General features: G+C 41.1%; 1 protein-coding gene across 6 annotated transcripts in view; it reads right to left on the bottom strand.

Moving 5' to 3' along the window:
* The window catches only part of DEPTOR (DEP domain containing MTOR interacting protein), a 96,652-nt gene that overhangs the window by 23,120 nt on the left and 52,854 nt on the right, over nucleotides 1–20,678 (bottom strand). For 3 of the 6 annotated variants that reach the window (XM_087962153.1, XM_087962155.1, XM_087962156.1), the window contains exons 6-7: nucleotides 17,171–17,356; nucleotides 10,909–11,043 (exon numbers count right to left, since the gene is read on the bottom strand). In XM_087962153.1, coding sequence (XP_087818279.1) covers nucleotides 10,909–11,043; nucleotides 17,171–17,356 — 321 coding nt within the window. The remainder of the gene's footprint in view (nucleotides 1–10,908; nucleotides 11,044–17,170; nucleotides 17,357–20,678) is intronic. The other 3 variants (XM_087962154.1, XM_087962157.1, XM_087962158.1) reach the window with 1 other exon arrangement.

Genomic DNA, 20,678 nt, shown 5'->3' with positions numbered 1-20,678 from the left:
CTGTTCTCAAACAGTTAGGATCACTCCCTGGTTTATATGAGTGGAGAGCCAATAAGTATGTGTGTAAATATTATTTTCCAAAGATTGTTATATCTCCAAAAATTGACATAAAGTGACAGCTATAATTCCGAAACCAATTTTTTTCTTGTAGACATTGCAGCAACACAGAATTTTGCCATTGCACACGTAATAGCCGGGTTTGAGTTCTGGAGGAGAAAGCCTACACAAAAATTGTCTGCCCTCCATGGCAATCTCTCTAGTAAGGGGAGAATATACACTGACCTATAAACTCTGTATAACTCACAGTACAATAAAACATGTGAGATACCTTCGACTTCTCCTTTACCACATATACATACCCATTGTGCTATTGGTGTTTTCTTATACCTGCCCTGAAGGAGTGAACTATCATGGATAAGGGCAGTCTGATATCCACTGCCACTGAAACTGATGTGAAGAAGTCAAGGGAAGGAACTGTGCAAATCATTAACACTGCCAGCAACTCAGCATTTATACTTTGAGAATAAGCTTAATGTGCATACAGACAGGTTATACAACTTGCCTCGTGGTGTAACCGGAACAATCTGGAACTGAACACACTCAAAACCATAGAAATGGTGGTAGACTTTAGAAGAAACCTTCCCATACTACCACCTCTTACAATACTAGAAAACACAGTATCAACAGTAGAGACCTTCAAATTTCTAGGTTCTACTATATTACATGACCTAAAATGGACACCTAACATCAAAAACATCATCAAAAAAGCACAACAAAGAATGTTCTTTCTGCGCCAACTCAGAAAGCTCAAACTGCCCAAGGAGTTGATGATCTAGTTCTACAGAGGAATTATTGAGTCTGTCATCTGCACCTCTGTAACTGTCTGGTTTGGTTCTGCAACCCAACAGGACAGACACAGACTTCAGAGGATAATTAGGACTGCAGAAAAAACAATTACTACCAATCTGCCTTCCATTGAGGACCTGTATACTGCACGAGTCAAAAAGAGAGCTGTGAAAATATTTACAGACCCCTCACATCCCAGACATAAACTGTTTCAACTCCTTCCCTCAAGACGACGCTATAGAGCACTTGCACACCAGAACAACTAGACACAAGGACAGTTTTTTTCCCCGAATGGCATCACTCTGCTAAACAAATAATTCCCTCAACACTGTTCAACTATTAAAGTCTGCACTACTATTACTGTTAATCTTCTCATCACTCCTTATCACCCTTCCCCTCCCACTTGTGACTGCATGACTGTAACTTCGTCGCTTGTATCCTTACAATTTATATTGACTGTTTCCCAGTATGATTCGAGTGCTTATTGTACCCTATAACTATCATTAAGTATTGTACCTTGACCTTGTATGCTTGACTCTTGACGAATGTATCTTTTCTTTTATGTACACTGAGAGTATTTGCACCAAGACATATTCCTTGTGTGTCCAATCACACTTGGCCAATAAAGAATTCTATTCTATTAATGTCCAGAACAGGAGAGGAAATTACACGTAATCCTTGCTTTCCCACCACAATTGGAATCAACATTTCTGTTGGAGGCATTAAAGGACTTTTAGTTACGTTTTGGTTTTTGTTATATTTCTGATATCCTCTGGGTCATCACATACAGGTAGTCTTTGACTTCTGATCATACTTGAGCCCAAAATTTTTGTTGCTAACATTTGTTAATGGAATTTTGCCCCATTTTATGCCCCAACTTTCTTGCCACAGTTGTTCAGTGAATCACTGCAGTTGTTAAGTTAGTAACACAGTTGTTAAGCGGATCTGGATTCCGCAAAAGGGGATGACCTCACAAAAGGGGACCCTGCAACCATCATAAATATGAGGAGGTTGCCAAGCAGTGAGTTTTGATCCACGTGACCATGGGAATGCTGCAATTGTTATAAGTTGTGAAAAATATTTGTGAGTCACTTTTTCAGTGCCATTGTAACTTTGAACAGTCACTAAATGAACTGTTGTAAGTCAAGGACTACCTGTATAGCTACAGGGAAGAAGAGAGGAATGATGCTTTTTCAGATTATTTATTTATTTATCTATTTATTTAGAACAAGAGAGGAAATTACACGTAATCCTTGCTTTCCCACCACAATTGGAATCAACATTTCTGTTGCTAAGCAAGGTGATTTTAGGTGAGTTGCACCTGATTTTACAAACATTTTTTTTGTTACAATTGTTAAGTGAATCAACTGCAGTTAAGCAAATTGTGTGGTTGCTACATAAATCCAGCTTCCCTTAATGACTTTGCAATCATGATAAACATATGCCATTGCCAGGTTCCTGTATTGTGACCATGTGATCATGGGAATGCCATGACAGTCATAATTATGGGGATTGGTTGTAAGTCACTTTTTTCAGTGCCGTTATAATTTTGAACATTTGTCACTAAACAAATGGTTTGTAAGTCAAGGACTATCTATTGGAGAAAATATATCTAGAATCACAAAATCAAACATGATTAAAGCACTTTCTTTTTCTTTTTTAAATTTTTAAATATTTTAATATTCTTATAAATTTTCATTCATAAACATTTTTGAATAACAGTGCATTGACAGAGCATTATTTACAAATAGAACACGACCAACATACATTGGTAATAAATCTCAACATACAAACTATTAGCAATAGTAATGGTATAATAACAATACTAATTTCTTCTTTTGCTAGATTAATTACGTTTTTATCAATTACATTTATATTTATCGACCTCTTTACTTTCAACACATATATTAACCTTCATAATCTTACTTTCTCCAATTTCTACCTCTTTTCTCTATTCATTCATAAAATTTATTCCATGTCCAATAGTATTCTGAATCATCTTTGTCTTTAATTTTTAAAGTTAATCTATCCATTTCAGCACAGTCCCAAATTTTCCTAATTACAATCTCATGATTAAGGCACTTTCTATCGCACAGCCTGAAAAGAGCTATTATGGGCTACAGAAACTGCCTGCTGAAGTTGTTAACGCACAACCAGATTGATGTGAAAAAGGAGAAGCCAATTATTTCTTCCTAAATCAAATTTTCCTAGAATCAGCATATTTTTATCCTTTTTCTTTTTTGAGGGCCCAAAATGAGTTATCTTTCATCTTTCTGGAAACACAGGAAATTGCTTAGAACAAAAATAGACTGATGGCAGCTTTCATCTTGTTCAATAAGGACTTGTCAGATACAAATTGATGTGACAGCTGAAAGAATTTTGTGGTTGCTCTCACTCATAGCATCATCATTTTGTTGTTCCCCTTTTAAGTGCCCCCTTGTTTCATTCATAGCTTGACATAAATCAAAGGCTTGTGCCTGGGCTGTGAATTGCACAATTGAGATGGGTGGCTATAGAAATAAAATAAATAAAATTGTAAAAAATTGTAAAACAAACCAACAGACTGATCTACAGTTGAGAAGTCAAACCAGGCAGAAAACATGGATTTTAATCTGATTCTGAAGTGATTCTGCATCCAGTGGAATTCTACATGTATACTCGAGTGTCAGTGATTTAGGATTTTAGCCAATTGCTTCTCCAGGAAGGGTTTTTTTTATTTTTGTATTGCTTTGCCTAGAAAAGGGGTGTCAAACTCAAGGACCGTGTGGCAGATCCGGCCCACGGGGTGCTTAACCCTGGAAACAATGAAGGGCCTGTCCATGGTGCCACTGCCAGCAAAATGGGGGGATGGGGAGGTTGTGAGTGGTGTCCCCCCCGGACTCCATTTTTGCTGACAGAAGGGCTGCAACAGGCCATCGTGGCCAAAAATGGAGCCTTGATGAGTGATGTTGAGCTGGCCATGCACCGCAGCCATGCCTCCCGGACCCCCAAGGTCAAACATAACCCTGATGTGGCTGGCCCTCAATCAAATCGAGTTTGACACCCCGGCCTAGAAGATGCCATTTGACAAGTGTTCAGGCATTGGGAATCTTGTCACGTATATTCAATTTGTTCACCTTTTTATTTAAACAAAAAATACACTAAGAAGAGACAAATAAAAAATAAATAAAAACCCTTTAGGCTGCTTCTAGAATCGTGTTTCTCAGATTTGACAACTTGAAGAAGCATATTGGCTGGGGAATTCTGGGATTTGAAGTCCACATATCTTCAAGTTGAAGTTGAAAAAGTTGAAAAACACTGACCTAAAAGCATATCTAAGTTCTAACCAGGGCTTGAGAGACACGGCAGCAATCTCCCCATCACTTTCTATTCACATATCATCAGTGCTGTGAATTCAACAAAGACAGCATTGAATGTTAGATGAAGGATGACCATGTGGGAATCCATGAAGAATTGTTGCTAAAATCAAACTTATTGCCGCTTAGTCAATGTTCACAAACACTGTCGGTGTCAGGCTACTGAACTTTTCCCATTTCAATCGACAAGAATGACCTTCTGAAATCTAGGTGTTTCAAAATGAATCCTTTATTGAGATGAGACAATTCAAGTAGGGATTCAAAAGCAGCATCTAACCCCCAGGCATGCAGTGATAGATAAGGGAGTTTAAGACACCTTATCTTGATGTGTATTTTGTAAAACAAAGAATCAACATGTTAATTTCCCCTCCCCTTTTCTGAGAAAAAATCTTCTAAAGGGTTTCTCAGGAAACATCTCCCGGCTGGCATTTTTATGGTCCCTTCTCTTTTGCTGTCTCTTCCAGAGGTGACAAGTTTCCAGGGCATCTGGTTTCAGTCTCTCAGTTGTATATCAAGTGTAGGTTATACAAATTCAATATAAGATTTAATATATTCAAGTTACATCAAAAAAGTATTTCTTTTTCCAACTTCCCTCCCTGCTTCTTCTTCCATTGAAGAATGGCAGATACATGGATCTGACAGTAGGCTACAAGTGTCAAAACACACAGCAAGACAAGTGGTTGCCTTTGTTGCGTCAACCTAAGAAAAGTCTATTAGCCTAGAGGTCATTTGAATAAATAATGTAGTTAGTCTGGTTTTTAGCTGAGCACCTATGCCAACATAGTCAATAGTGATTTGGGGGATTTTTCCGGTCTGCAGCGCTTCGGAGCAGGCAGGAATCCACGACTGTGCGTGGTTTCTGCCCGTGTTCACTGCCCGAGTGCCCCGAGCCATTTGGCTTCGGGGCTAAGCCACCTCCGTAGAAGGTGGCGAAGACAGGGGGGGTCTGGCAGGGTCGAGAGACATCGCACCTCTCTTCCCTAGCCGGCTAAACCCCCTTTTCCAAAGGCAGCTGAGCGGTGGTCAGCAATGGCCGCCACATAGAAGAGCTCAGCCGGAAAAAGAAAGTGCAGGAGGAGCTGTCAAGAAATGAAAGTGATCTTTGCTGACCGGGACAAAGTAACAGTGAAAGTACCCTGGAATTTAAAGCTTATTAAAGATACACTGTGTCCAGAATGCGTCAAGCGGCGAATGGAAATTAAAGGAAAAACTTTTTGTCTTTTCACTCTCCTTCCGAACGTGACAGCGATAGAACTTTAAGAGAAATCGGAAAACTCGCATTGGAGGTATGGATTTCTGAATATTTAAAGGAAAATCTTTTTGCTGTAAGTGGGAAGGGAGAGGAAAAAAATTGGAGCAGAATTTAAACAAGGAGGAGACTGCCTAGAATTTTAAAGAGCTATTGAATATTAATAAGACTTCTAAAAGATATATCTTAATTGGAACTTTTTGATCAAACAGCAACCCCAGAAAGAGAAATGGAAGAAAGAAAAAGTATTAAAAGAAATAGCTTATTTGGATTGTTTGGTGACTTTGGAACTCTTGGGAATTATTTTGATTAAAAGCACTGGTGGTTGTTTTGGAAAAAAATTCTTTCTCTTTACAATGGCATCGCTTGTGATGAATTAAAAACTGAATATCAAAAATATAAAAAGAAGAACAAGATGGGAAAGATACTTTGGGCACTCTTTTCAATTTTTAGAAATGGCGGTATGTACCTATGAAAACTGACTGCGCAGCAGGACGACTGGGATAAAGAAGAAGCCATCTTTGATGAACAAATGATCCTATTTGGGGAGGAGGAGAAAGAGCAAAAGAAAAAGGGGATTTTAAGGCCTGAAAAAACAACCAAAAAAGAGAAAAATGAGGTGAAAGGTGGATACAAGGTTAGAAAACAACAGGAAAGGGGAAAGCAGAAGAAGAAAGGGGAGGAGGAGAGACAAAGGGGTAAAAAGGGCAAGGAGAAGAATAAGCAAGGGAGAAAGGAAGGGATGAGAAGCCTTAATGGTGGGAAGCAAGATTTAAAGAAACAAAATCCATTTAGGGACAATGGGTAAATTTAATTGAAAAAGGGATTCTGTAAGGTACATAAGATTGTGTTTTTATATGTGTATTTAGAAAAATCTTTAAGATATAAATGAGTATTAATATGTATGATTAGTTTTTTAATGGCATTGATAGTGGTCTTATATACTTATAAGTATGTTTTTTTTGTTGTTGCTGTTTTTTTCTTATAAAATACATTGTGTAATTTTAGAATGTACTAAACAGAATCCCAATATAAGTTAAGTGTTATATTAAGTATTATTAAGTTAGGAGAAAGAGTTAAAGGCGTCATACTCCAATCAGTGTACAGGAGAAGTTTGTTTAAAGAGAAAAGATGAATGGATAGCTGGAAATAGAACAGATAAAGAATGATAAGTATTATGATTTGAACTGAGATGAGATAAATAAAATAAAATCAAGAAAGATAAAAGAGGGAAGAAGCTATATAGAAAATTGAAAATGGTAACAAGATATGGAATGGTATATAAAATGAATATGATTTTTGAATTTCTGTCTGTACAAAGAGTTTTAACCCGGGATCAAGCAACTTTCAGAAAAGATGTTTTATGTTTTTTATGTTCTACGTTTTGTTTGTTTGTGTATTGTTCTTGAAAAGCAATAAAATTTTAATTAGCAAGAAATATAATTTGAATAATAGAATGAAAGGGAGAAATAAAGAGAAGTTGGGATAAGATGCGAAGTTGAACAGATAACGTAAATATATATATTATAATTTGGAATTATTCTGTATGTTCTATTGGTTTTTTCAGAAAAGATCTTTTATGTTATTATGCCTTGTTTGTTTGTGTATTGTGTTGTAAAAACTAATAAAATTTGTTTTTTTTTAAAAAAATAGTGATTTGGGAACCCAGCTTGAGGATGCTTCCAAACAAGGCTCTTCTAAGTGGAAAAATCATATCCAAACCACATATGCCGAAGGTGCGCACGCATGCGCACATGGGTGCCTGCACCCATAATGTAATGCGTGCATGACCCCCCGTCCCCATGCATGTGACTCCCCCACATGCACCCCGCCCCCTGCACATGCATGGCAGATACATAACAATCAGCTGGCTGGCGGGGGGCGCGTGTGCACGCACGGTGGGTCTGTTCTGGGTGACCTCTCCCGTGCCAGCAGAAATGGCTCTGCACGCCACTTCTGGCACACGTGCCATAGGTTTGCCATCACGGACCTATGCAATATATTTGTTGCTGAGAAAGACAGCAATAGCACTTAGACTTATATACTGCTCCACAGTGCTTTACAGCACTCTCTGAGTGATTTACAAGATCAGCATATTGCCCACAACAATCTGGGTCCTCATTTTACCAACCTCGGAAGGATAGAAAGCTGAGTCAACCTCGAGCCCATCAAGATCAAAGTTCAGGCTGTGGGCAGAGGTACTGCAATACTGTATTCTAACCACTGCGCCACCAGGGTCCAGAGATCACTTCTCACAATTTATTTTTCCACATTTTCTGGCAAAGCCCCGATTCTCAAATAAAACTCTTTCCCTTTCAAATTCATTAACAATAAATTGGCTTCTATTCCCACAATCTATTTTTTTTATTTTTATTTTATTTCTACAGCTGAGCATCTGAACTAGTGTGTCTGGGAGGCTTAAAAACAGGACAAAATAAATGTTTGTGGCTTTAAATAAAACTGTCATTATGATGTTAATACAACCAGGAAACGGGAATCTTAACATATTCATGGCCTCAGGCCAGGGCACACAACTAAGTCCTCACAGCCTTACAATAATTTTATTTTATTGTGCCAATAACAATGTACAAGAGATATAAAATTGCTGGAATGTTTCATCATTTAAACACCCCAGCTTATCTGACATAGCTTATCAGGGTTCTCTTTAGCTTGGCATGCTAGCTTTGAAAGTACTGGTGTGTCTGTTTATTTAACCATTGGGAGCCTGTAGACAATTCAGTTCCTCATTTTTGAATGGAAATTGTACAGGTCTCCAAAAGAAATATTGTATTACATGGAGTTGTCCATTGTAGAGCTTAGCCTACTGTTGTCTAGACAAATGATGATTAGTTTGATTATTTGTTCTACATATACAGACAGGTAGTGACTTTTGCTTTTTATATACCGTATTTTTGGGTGTATAAGATGCACTCCCCACACCCCGAAAAGTGAGCGGAAATGTCTGTGCAGCGAATGTTGCCGAAGCCCTATCCATCCGCCACCCCACACTCTTTGGCCTCTGCCTCCCAGCAGGCCTTTGCATCCTGTTTTCGGCCTCTACGTGCCCCGTTTTTGGCCTGTTCCGATCCCTGCCACCTGGAACAGGCCGAAATTGGATGAGGAGGCCTAAAATGGAGTGCACAGAGGCAGTAATAGGTGATGGCGATCCCTGCAGCCTGAAACAGCTGATCGTTGGGAGGCCGATCTAATAGATAATCAGCTGCTCATGCTAAATCAGGCTGTGATGACCCAGGGCATGGCACAAAAATAACAAAGTCACCAAAGTAGATAAATTCCCTTTAATGCCTCCAACTTGGCCCACAATGTCCAATTATACTTGGTGGGAGATCAAACTCTTCCAAAAACAGTCTACAAAGGGAAGAAATGCAGTCTGAACCCAGATACTTTATCTACAGATAAAGTAGAGATTAAAAAAAACCAACGCAAACCATGCTGAAGTAATTAACATGACAGACCAGGATAATAACTTGCAGACTTCCAAAAGATAACAAGGCACACACAAGTGGGAGGACACCAAAACCCAGATAAGCCTCGATAAAGATAATGCATGCTTTGCTTCCAGCAACTTTGCTATGCAGTTTGCCCTTTTAAACAGTCTTCCCAGCTGCAGCCCATGAAGGGGATCAGGGCCCTTTCCTCCCCCATAAACTACGTTGCTCCCTTATCCGTTCCTCCCTGCATGCCCTAAGATGAAGAGGTGGTGGGCCTGAGTCTTCCTCTGACTGCCCAGCCGGCCTGTGCCCTTCCCCAGTTTCCTCCACAGCCACCACAGCCACACTCCCACTCCCTGTCAGCTGTTCCATCTCTCCCTCTAAATCAGATTCCAACTGGAGCATGACACAGGCTGTGCTGAAGCTGACCATGCTGTTTGCTGCAAGGAGGGAAATTGCTGGGAAGCAGATTTCTTTTCTTGTTTTCCTCCCCAAAAGCTAGGAGCATCTTCTACTTCGGAGCATCTTATAGTCCAAAAAATATGGTATATACATTTTATTTTATTGCTTGGACCACAAGCATGTAAAAAGGTAAGGACTGTGGCGAGATCTGGAGGGCAACATATGATTAGGAGTTCATCTGTATCTACTGTTCAAAACTTTAACCTAGGACCAAAACGTTTCCTTGGTTAAGGTGGTAGGCTAGAAACCAGGAGACAGTGAGTTCTAGTCCTGCTTTGGCATGAAAGCCGGCCAGTCACTTTCTGATTCCAACCCACCATACAGGGTTGTTGTTGTGGGGAACACAGGAACGGGAAGGTGTGCTGTGTATGTTCTCCACCTTGAGTTACTTATAAAGAAAATAAGGTTGAGTTAACACATCTGGAAAAAATAATAAAGTAAATGTTAGATATCAAGCTGTCTGGAGAATTCTGGCAGTTGAGATCCACATATCTTAAAGTTGCCAAGTTTGAAAAACACTGCTTTATATGGTTTCTGACAGGTGTTAGGTGCACACTTAAATATCCTCCAAACTCTTTAATTCCAAATATCTGCGTAGCCCTAAATGAGGACTCCATTCTGCTCATTCAAACTCAGCTTCTGGTTTCTACTGTAAGTGTTATTTGCAACAATGCAAGAATGGATTGCTGTTGCCCTGCCAGGATATAAGATTTGGAAGGGCAGGGATGGGAAAGATATACTCAGCATAAAGCTAGTAAGTTATGCAACCAAATGTCTTTAAACATTTTTTATACTGAGGATATAAGGATGTCCACAAGTACCAAGATAACCACTGTTATCTCAAGAAGCCAAATGTGACTTGAAGCTATATGTGAGCATTTAATTCTGCCTGGGATGATAATTGCTCCTCCAAAGTAATTAACTTCTGCTCAAGGCAAACAGCCATTCCTGACCCATTTTCATAATTGGAAACAAAAAAAAGGTTAAATTTGCTCTCCAATAAATAGCCACAAACAAGCATTATCACATTCCCCAGCTCAGCACCTGCTACTTGCATATTTTTTTTAAAAAAAGAAACAAAATGTGTATGTCAGACACAATGATGCAGAAGTATGACCCCCTTAAACCAGGGGGGTCAAACTCAAGGCCTGGGGGCTGGATCCAGCCCCCTGGGTGCTTAGATCCGGCCTGCAGGGCCGCCCTAGAAGCAGCAAAGGACCCACCCTTGTTGCCTCTGCCAGCGGAAATGGAGCTCTCAAGGGCCATGGGAAGTACTCCCAAGGTCCGTTTTTGCTGGCAGAGGGTTGCAAGAGGCCATCGCAGCCGAAAACGGAGCTTGGGAGCCCGTTTTTGCTGGCAGAGCGTTCAGCCCATCACAGGCACCCCCAACATGAGTGATGCCTTGCTGGACATGCCCACCCTGGCCAGACACCCCCCCAGTCCCCCCCCGGCCAAACACAACCCTGATGCAGCCCTCAATGAAATCAAGTTTGACACCCCTGCCCTAAACCATCACTGTTGCAAACATTCCTCAGCGTCCTACCAGATTTCGGGTTGCAGAGGACTGGCGGGCTGCTGCCGAGGGTTGGGCTGCTGCTGAAGTACCCGCTGCTGCCACAGCTGCTCATGCTACTCCGTCTGACCGCAGAGACAATCTTGATCTCCTTGCTGGGGCTCACTGTCCAAACCAAAAAGGGAGGGAGATTTATGGAGAAGACAAGAACCACCCTGGGGTCTCTTGACTGCTTTCCTTACATTTCTCTGTCATTTCAGAACCCTGTTACATGTAGCTCTCGTGGAATGACCACTCGTTCAGCAACCATTTGAAGTTATGATGGTGTTGAACAAGGTGAAGTATGAAGACTAGTTGTACATAATAAACCTTTTGCCCCCTTCTTCTGTGCATTCTAAAAGGGGCGCGATGGCCCAGTGGTTAAAGGCGCTTGAAAAGGGGTTTATTATGTACAAGAACTAGTCATAAGTTGTCAGCTGGAGAGGTGAGAGCCCAGGTTCGAGACATGAGTGTCATGCGATGGAGTGAGCTCCCTATGACTTGCTCCAACTCCTGCCCACCTAGCAGCTCGAAAGCATGCAAATGCAAGTAGATAAATAGGTACTACTTCGGTGGGAAGGTTACAACATTCCATGCGTCTTTAGCGTATAGCCATGTGACCACGGAAAAATGTCTTTGGGCCACATTGGCTCCCTTGGCCAAAAAACAGAAATATTTCACAAGAGTTCTCCACTCCTCTACTCATAGCAGAAAACCTTCTGCCACCAGACTTGAAATTTTAGACCTATACAACTTAGAACTACGCCGCCTTCGGTTCGATCTAAGTATAGTACATAAAATTATACATTGCAATGTCCTACCTGTCAATGAATACTTCAGCTTCAACCACAACAATACAAGAGCACACAATAGATACAAACTCAAGGTAAACCTCACCAAACTTGATTGCAGGAAATACAACTTCAGCAACAGAGTGGTCAATGTCTGGAATACTCTATCTGACTCTGTGGTTTCTTCCCCAAACCCCAAAAACTTTAACCTTAGACTGTCTACTATTGACCACACCCCTTTCCTAAGAGGTCTGTGCTTACCGTCCCTGTCCTATTGTTTCTTTTTTTCTTATTCGTATCCATTTCATGTATTCATAACCATGTTTATACTTACACCTGTTATCTCACAATCGCTTGACCAAATAAAATAAATAAAAAAACAGAGAGAAGCATCGTGCCCTACAGTCAGACATGACTGGACAGGGGAACTTTTACCTTTTCTGGGCAATGTGGTCTAACTAACCTTTGATTTTGCAATGTTTCTCACTGACTCTGTGAAAAATAATTGTCCTAAGACCATTGGCGTATGCAACCTGCTACGTGGGAGGATGAAAATATGGAGTGAGAATGAAGTGGCTTTGAACGATAGAATCAATGTGTCTCATTCTGCTTTCTTACCCTTTGTACTACCCATCAGGAGGCTGCTAATAGTTTGTGATCCTAAGAATATTTTTTAATTATTTCTTTTTTATTTATTTGATTTGTCAAAAGCTTACAATACTATAGAAATAAGAATAAACATAAGTTTAAATATAAGAACTAGGAACTAATAATTGGGGACAATAGGACAGGGACGGTAGGCACGATGGTGTGCTTATGCATGCCCCTTACAGACCTCTTAGGATTGGGGTGAGGTCAATAGAGGTTAGTTTGAGGGTGAAGGAGTGGGGGTTTGAGCAGGTGACAACAGAATCAGGTAGTGAGTTCCAGACATTGAACACTCTGTTGCTGAAATCGTACTTCCTGCAATCAAGTTTGGAGTGGTTTACATTAAGTGTATATCTGTTATGTGCTCTTGTGTTGTTGTGGTTAAAGCTGAAGTATTCATTAACTGGTAAGATGTTGTAACATATGATTTTATGTACTATGCTTAAGTCCAATCTTAGTCAGTGTAGTTCAAGGTTGTCTAAGTCTAGACTCTCAAGTCTGGTGCTGTAGGGTATTCTGTTGCGAACAGAGGAATGTAGTACTCTTCTGGTAAAATACTTCTGGACTCGCTCAATTGTATTTATGTCTGATATACAGTGCGGATTCCAGACAGCAGAGCTGAATTCAAGTATTGGTCTAGCAAAGGTTTTGAATACCCTAGTTTGCAAAACAGTATTACCAGAGGAGAAGCTTTGTAAAATTAAATTTACAACTCTTAAAGCCTTTTTGGCAATACTGCTGCAGTGAGCTTTGGCACTTAGATCATTCAATATGAGAACTCCAAGGAAGGAGTGGGATTCTACTGGTTCAGACCAGTTCTATAGAACCGGTTGTTACGATTCTGCAAAGTTCAGAGAACCGGCAAATCACACCACTGGCCTGAGAGCAGAGCTGAACCTTCTTTAGGATTGAACCTTCTATTTTTCAGTGCAGACTCAGGCAGCAGATTGCAGAAAGGTAGATCTGTGAGTGACTGTGTGATTCTGCAAGCAACTCAATCTGCCTGCCTGCTTTGCTTTGTTTTGGGTAAAAGTTGCTCTTTTTTAAATAAAAAATTCAATATTTGCATAAATATTTACAATATTTACATACAAGCCATGCCCATCCAGTCACATGACCACCAAGCCACATCCAAAAATTAGGGTACACCCACAGAACTGTTTGTTAAGAAATTTGAATCCCACCCCTGCTCCAAGGTCCTTGACAGAGGGTCATCAACAAGGTCATATCCGCCTAGCTTGTATTTGGTATATATATATATATATATTTACCAATGTGTACAATGAGTACAAGCAGTCCTTGACTTACAATCGATTGTTTAGTGACTGAAGTTACAACGGTGATGAAAATAGCAACTTATGACCGTTTTCCCACACTGACAACTGTTGCAGCGTTCCCATGGTCAGGTGATGAAAATTCAGACGTTTGGCCACTGACTCACATTTATGACGGTTGCCGTGTTTTCCACGGTCTGGTGATTCCCTTTTTGCAACCCTTCTGACAAGCAAAGTCAATGAGGAAGCCAGATTCACTTTAACAACCATGTTACTAGGTTAATCGCCACAGTGATTCCCACTGAACCGCTGTGGCAAGAAAGATTGCAAAATGGTGCAAATCTCAGTTAACAACCGTCTTGCTTAGCAACGGAAACTTTGGGTTCAATTGTTGGTCATCCGTCGAGTGCTACCTGCAAAGAACAAGGGTGTTTGCCCACCTCTTGGTTTCCTGTATTTAGCCAACAGTTCAGATGAGATTGTCCTACCAGCAGAGGCTTTAACAGAGAATTGCCAGGGATAAGAATCGTTGCCTGCAGGGCGTATTCCCTACCACATCCTTTTTGTCAAGCATTAAAAGGCCAACACCCGGGTGTAATTAACAGCAATGAACTTCATGTGAATACACAAAAATTTCCTGGAACCATTTCACTTCCTAAAGGCAGAGTTCTCCAAACTTGGCAACTTTTAAGAGTCCAGAGGTGGCATTCAGCAGGTTCTGACCAGTTCTGAAGAACCGGTAGCGGAAAGTTTGAGTAGTTTGGAGAACCGGCAAATACCCACCTCTGACTGGAGATTTTACAGTATCTTTCTGCTGCCACGCCCACCAAGCCACGCCCAACAGAATGGGGAGTATAAAAAAAAATTGAATCCCACCACTGTTTAAGACGTGTGGACTTCAACTCCCAGAATTCTCCAGCCAGCAGAATTCCAGGAGTTGAAGTCCACACGTCTTAAAGTTGCCAAGTTTGGGGACCCCCCCCCCCGTCTTAAGGAGTTAAAAGGAAAATATTCTTCTTCAGGGGAAACTGGTCACAAACCCAATTTTGCTTGATGTACCAGCTTCTCTTGTAACAAGGTGGGGGACTTGGGTACCAGTCCAGGCAGGGTTGTGAGAATGGAGAACCTTTGTTTTATAAAAGAGCTGCCTCCCCTTAAGTAAAAACACTCAAAGTCTGCCTGCTGTCTATGTATAGCAAAAGGAAACGAAAGGAAGCAAAACCCAAAACAAAGGAACGAAAGGAAAACAAACAAACCGCAAAGCACTCTTTCCCCAAGTAGGGTCAGAAATGACCAGTGTTCTTAAAAGGAAACTAGTCATGAACCAAGCGTAGGTAGTCCTCAACGTACGACCACAACTGTGGCCAAAGTTACTGTTGTTAAGCGAGTTTTGCCCCCTCTTATGACCTTTTTTTGCCACATTTGTTAAGTGAATCACTGCATTTGATAAGTTAGTTAACTCGGTTGTTAAGTGAATCTGGCTTCCACATTGACCTGTCAGAAGGCTGCAAAAGGGCATCACATGACCTTGGGATACAGCAACGGTCATAAGTATGAACCAGGGGCCAAGCATCCGAATTTTGATCACGTGACCATGGGGGATGCTGCAACCATAAGTCATAAGGGTGAGAAACCGTCATAAGTCACCATTTTCAGTGTCCGTTGTAACTTTGAATGGTCACTAAATGATATGTTGTAAGTCAAGGACTACCTGTACTGGTATATGGTACCTGGCTGACGGAATCAACTTTCTGAGTCAGAATAAGGCAGATTCTTATCTCTCTCTCAGAACATAGAGAGCAGAAAGTAGAAAATATAGAACGAAGGAATGCAAGACTTCACCCAGACCTCAAAATGAAGGTCAGTAGGCCATAGCTTTTTGATCGTTTTAATTTTATTATAGCTACTAGAAAAAATGTAATTGGAGAAGAAAACCAGCAACTGCCAGGTATGACCCTGAAGCCATCAAAATGCGAGCCCAGATTCAAACCTTATATTTCTTTTTCCCACCTGTGCATCAAACTGGTTATTTCTCAGTGATGGGACACTGGTCCACGGTTACAGTATAGGCCTGCTTAGTCTCTGGATTTTTTTTTCTGTCTGACTTTGGTCCTTCCAGTTTTCCCATGTGGCATCCAAACCATGCAATACTTCAAAAACAATCCTGTTCCCCAGTGGTGGGATTCAATTTTTTTTTACTACCGGTTCTGTGGGCGTGGCTTGATCGGTGTGGTATGGCTTGGTGGGCGTGGCAGAGGAAGGATACTGGAAATCTCCATTTCTTCCCCACTCCTGGGGGAAGGATACTGTAAAATCCCCATTCCCTCCCCACCCCACTAACCTGCTTTCCAGCTCCGTTCTCCTGTGCAGGGCAACCAAAGAAGACCTAGCCAATCAGCTGGGACTCAGGAGGCAGAGAATCTATGGGGGCGGGGCCAGTCAGAGGTGGTATTTGCCAGTTCTCTGAACTACTCAAAATTTCCACTACCGGTTCTTGAGAACCGGTCAGATCCGGCTAAATACCACCTCTGGTGTTCCCCCATATGTATCCAGATATACTGTATGTTACTTAAACATGATGTACAATTAGAGGTTGTTAGGGATAACATTGTTTTACCCTAACTGTTTTGGGTAAAGATAATAAAATGATGAATCATGGTTTGTCAGATAAAGTGTATGTGACTTTAAGCTAAAGGAATGTAATTAAGGGTGCAGCTGTAAAAGTACTATATAAGCAGCAAGGCACTCTCTGGCTCTTACTGGCTGGCTTATTGAAGACTGCATTCTTGCTGGATCGGGGAGGAGAAGAAGTGTTGGATTACTTTGAAGATATTTCTCAACGGAGAGAAGATAAGTTTTAGACAGATTTATTATATGTGTACTGACACTGGCTATTCGACACGGACTTTGCAATTAGAGTATCCTTGACAAGACTTGAATGAAAATTGGTATATGACTAATGGACTGTTTATAATGACTATGCTATAATTCTTAAATGGAATAAATTATAATTTTGATAGCACAAGCGTATCTGTATTTTTACTGCGTGTTAACGAGAAGGCTTATCTCACACATTTACCTGTCTTCCTATCTGACTTCGCTGCACATTCTGTTTAGTTTGCTTTCCTTAACACCCGTTGGGGAATCCAGGCTTAACAGAGGTATTGAACTAATTCCTATGCATACAGGTAGTCCTTGACATACAACTGGCGTTTGTCCAAAATATGACAAATTTGCCAAAAACTACTAATTCTGAAGTTCCAACCACATTTTTAGGCCCACAGCAACGGGCCCACATTTAAAGCTGTTTGCCACCTCGCACAGTCACGTGACTGTCCTTCACAATGTTCCCCCCCCCCCCCCAGGAACTGGTGTTTACTTCCAGTTTCCACCTAATTACTACAACATTTGCTTTACGACTGTGGAGTTCATTTGATTACTGCGGCGTTCACTCAAGGTCGTAAAAGTGGGTCCGGTCACGTGATGATTCACTTTACAACTGAATTTCCATTTACCCTCCATTGCTAAGCCAACATGTACCTGAGAGGAACGTGGTGTGTTTTTTGTGGTCATGATTTTGCTTCCTCAGGCAAAAGGGGCTATCGTGGCTCTCCGGCACCAAATGGGACTTCTCGGTGAGCAGTTCCATTAATCTCCTCCTGCGGCGGAAATTCATTCGGAACTGATAGAGCAGGTTGCTATCCATAAAATGGTGTTTGCTGGACACTATAGAGGTGGTTAAGAAAGACAAAAAAGCCTTCATTTTAGCAGAGCATAAAAATTAGGAGGGAATCGTTATCGCTTGATACTCAGTGTTCACCCAAAACAAGTAATTTTAACAATAATTGTAGGCATACAGTCCATTTTGGGAAATCAATGATACAATTTAATATTTGTGTGCTGTCCAGCCAGTATATAGTTAATGGAAGTGGGATAGTTAGTTAGCAATTGGGAGCTGTCCCCTTAAGGGAACGCATCATGGTAAATGTAGTTAAGGTATCCTGGGAAATGTAGTCCATGTCATGTGGCCACATCTGTAATCCTGATTGGTCACTGAATTGACCCCTGGTTGGTTGGGGGAGACTCCTTCACTCTTGCCTGGAACCCAGGGACATGCTGCTGCCTCAACCCCTTGCGCCTTCATTTTGAGGATGAAAGATTACCATCCTTTTACACCAGAAAGTCAGCTATGCAAAGAGTTGGACATTGAGATGACTCTCGACGTAACTGTAAGTTATATTGAGGATGCCTGATGAACCAATAAAAAGACTTTGTATGGATGCTTTGTGGAGTTATCTATCTGCCTTTATACATTCAGTCAGTAATTTGCAATGCTCTTTAGTGCTGAACGGGGGGCAAATTCTATACTTGAGTTCTTTCCTGTATAACTACTTTCTCACCTCTTGCTTACATCACTCACAACTATCAGATGCTCTCCATTTCTATAAGCTAGTTGAAGAACAGATTTTGTTTCCCCCGTGGTTGATTTTCTTTTCATTGTACAACAGTGTTTCACGCTGACAAATAAACGTTCATTTTAAAGCTCCAGCTTTAAAGATCTCCTTGTTCTAACTGAAATAGAAAAAGACCCAAACTTACCATGGGATCCCCACGTTTGTATTTTCAGAGCCTTATGGAAGGCCATAAGGGTTGGGGCTAACCTCACCTTGGGACAGGTAATATTCCAGAGTATTGGTACCATAGCAGAAAAAGGCTTGCTTCCTAGGTAGATTTCTTTTGTGGATGCAGTGGCATGCAATCAATCAACCAACCAATCAATCAATCAGAATAGAGCTGGAAGGGACCTTGGAGGTCTTCTAGTCCACCCCCCTGCTAAGACAGGAGATCCTGTATAAAGACAAGTGACTGTTCAGTCTTGTCGTAAAACCCACCCACAACGTCTGAAGGCAAGCCATTCCACTGGTTAATTGTCCTCACTGTCGGGAAGTTTCTATCCATTGCTTCTTGTCCTGCCCTCTGATACTTTGGAAAATAAATCACCCCCCCTCCCTTTGTGCCTGTCCTGCTAGATCTGATGTGATGGGTACAGGTAACAGCAAAGAGGTTGCCTGGCCCTATGCCATATAGGACTTCAAAGGGCTACCAAAGTCAAAACTAAGAAACAATGTTCGGTTCATGATTGTTCCAGGAGTATGCCAAAAAAGTCAAATTTAAAAATCTACGGTTTTAAGAACATGCCCTCAAGGATTTCAGACAAGGGCCTTTCCTGTCCCTTAACTGGAAAAGTCAAGGTTTATCAAGTAGAACCCAAGTTGAGATATATTTAGGTTTAAGGTAGCCCTGTTCAGCGAACGATAGAAGTTGAAATCTACAAAACAACAGAGAATCAGGAAAAGGGACTAAAAAAAAAAAAAGCTTAGCTTCATACTACAGTACACAAAAGCACCAAGACTTTTGCACTCCTGTTCTGCTGTTTTGTCCTAAGTAATCTTAGATTATTAAGCCAATCCAACTCTCTCAAATTGGAGAAAACTCCCTAATAGCAGTTGATATATTTTAAACAGCTGTAAGTGGAGGAAGAGATTGGTAAAGGTTCGTGGATGCAACAGCCAGAGGTGGTATTCAGCAGGTTCTGATCAGTTCTAGAGAACCAGTAGCAGAAATTTTGAGTAGTTTGGAGAACCGGCAAATACCATCTCTAACTAGCCCCACCCCCATCTATTCTCTGCCTCCCGAGTCCCAGCTGATTGGCTGGGTTTTCTTTTGTTGCCCTGCACAGGAGAACAGAGCTGGAAAGCAGGTTAGTGGGATGGGGAGGGAATGGAGATTTTACAGTATCCTTTTCCTGCCATACCCACCAAGCTACGCCCACCAAGCCACACCATGCCCACCAAACCAGGCCCACAGAACCAATAGTAAAACGTTTTGAATCCCACCACTGGCACCAGCATGCTTCAGACTTGTGCCAAGACCTCTCATAATCCTGGAGAAAGTTCTAGTTTTTGTTTGTTGTCACCACCTAAGGAGCTAAACACACTCTTGATCTTAGCTAAAAGACCTTGGAGCTAAATAACAGGTTGCCTTTAGAACTGGTAGAATAACATCAACATTTACCCAGTGAAAACAGTCACTTGATTCAAAATAGGCAGATACAGAGCAGAGATAGAATTGACTCTCTATAACTCAAGAAAAATCTAATAAAATAATAACTATCTAGCTTAGCTATAGCTCAGGGATAATGCTATAGTTATATGGACTTAACTCTATCCAGAACCAGCATCTTATGCAAGCATAGGCAGTGTGATGCCTTCCAGATGTTTTGGACAACAAACACTGCAACTATTCATGTTAGATGGGTCAGATGAGAACTGCAGTGCAAAACCTTTGGTAGGCACCAAGCCTCTTGCCACTTCAGCAACTACAATATATTTGATTAGAAGACTACGCAGTGCTTTGGATTTGATTTTAAGGAGCAGGCACCTTATGGAACAGGCACCTAACACCTGTCTATAACTCCTTAATCCAAGGGTCTTCAAACATGGCAAGTTTAAGACTTGTGGACTTCAACTCCCAGAATTCCTGAGATAACATGACTGGAGGAGGAACTGTGGGAGTTAAAGTCCACAAGTCTTAAAACTGTCAAGTTTGAAGACCCTTGCCATAATCCAAAGAGACACTTTTCTGGATTGCATGACAGCTGGAGTGAGCGGCTGTATGATCCAGGGAAAAAGACCCAGCTGCTTTAAGAAGTTTCTGACAGGTACTTTATTTGAATGACTTCATGCTGCAATCTTGGTTGCTATCTTAGAAGTCACAGTGAAAGGATAAGATCATACAGAGGAAGCATTTTGATCTTCTAAACCTGTTACTCCAATGCTAAGTATTCATTATTGTTCAGCCACTTTTAAAATAAGAACTTATTCAAAGCTGGGATACAATGGATGGATGGATGGATGGAGGGAGGGAGGGATGGATGGATGGACGGATGGATAGATGGACAGGTGGGCGGACAGATGGATGGATGGACAGGTGGATGGATAGCCAAATAGGCATATAGGTATATAGATACAGATAAAAATATATGGGT

The sequence above is a fragment of the Notechis scutatus genome, chromosome 3 (genome assembly GCF_049901735.1).
Source record: "Notechis scutatus isolate UNSWTSFEM ecotype Mainland chromosome 3, rNotScu1.2, whole genome shotgun sequence".
In the NCBI taxonomy this organism is placed as follows: Eukaryota; Metazoa; Chordata; class Lepidosauria; order Squamata; family Elapidae; genus Notechis; species Notechis scutatus.
This window is presented reverse-complemented; position numbering and strand designations above follow the sequence as displayed.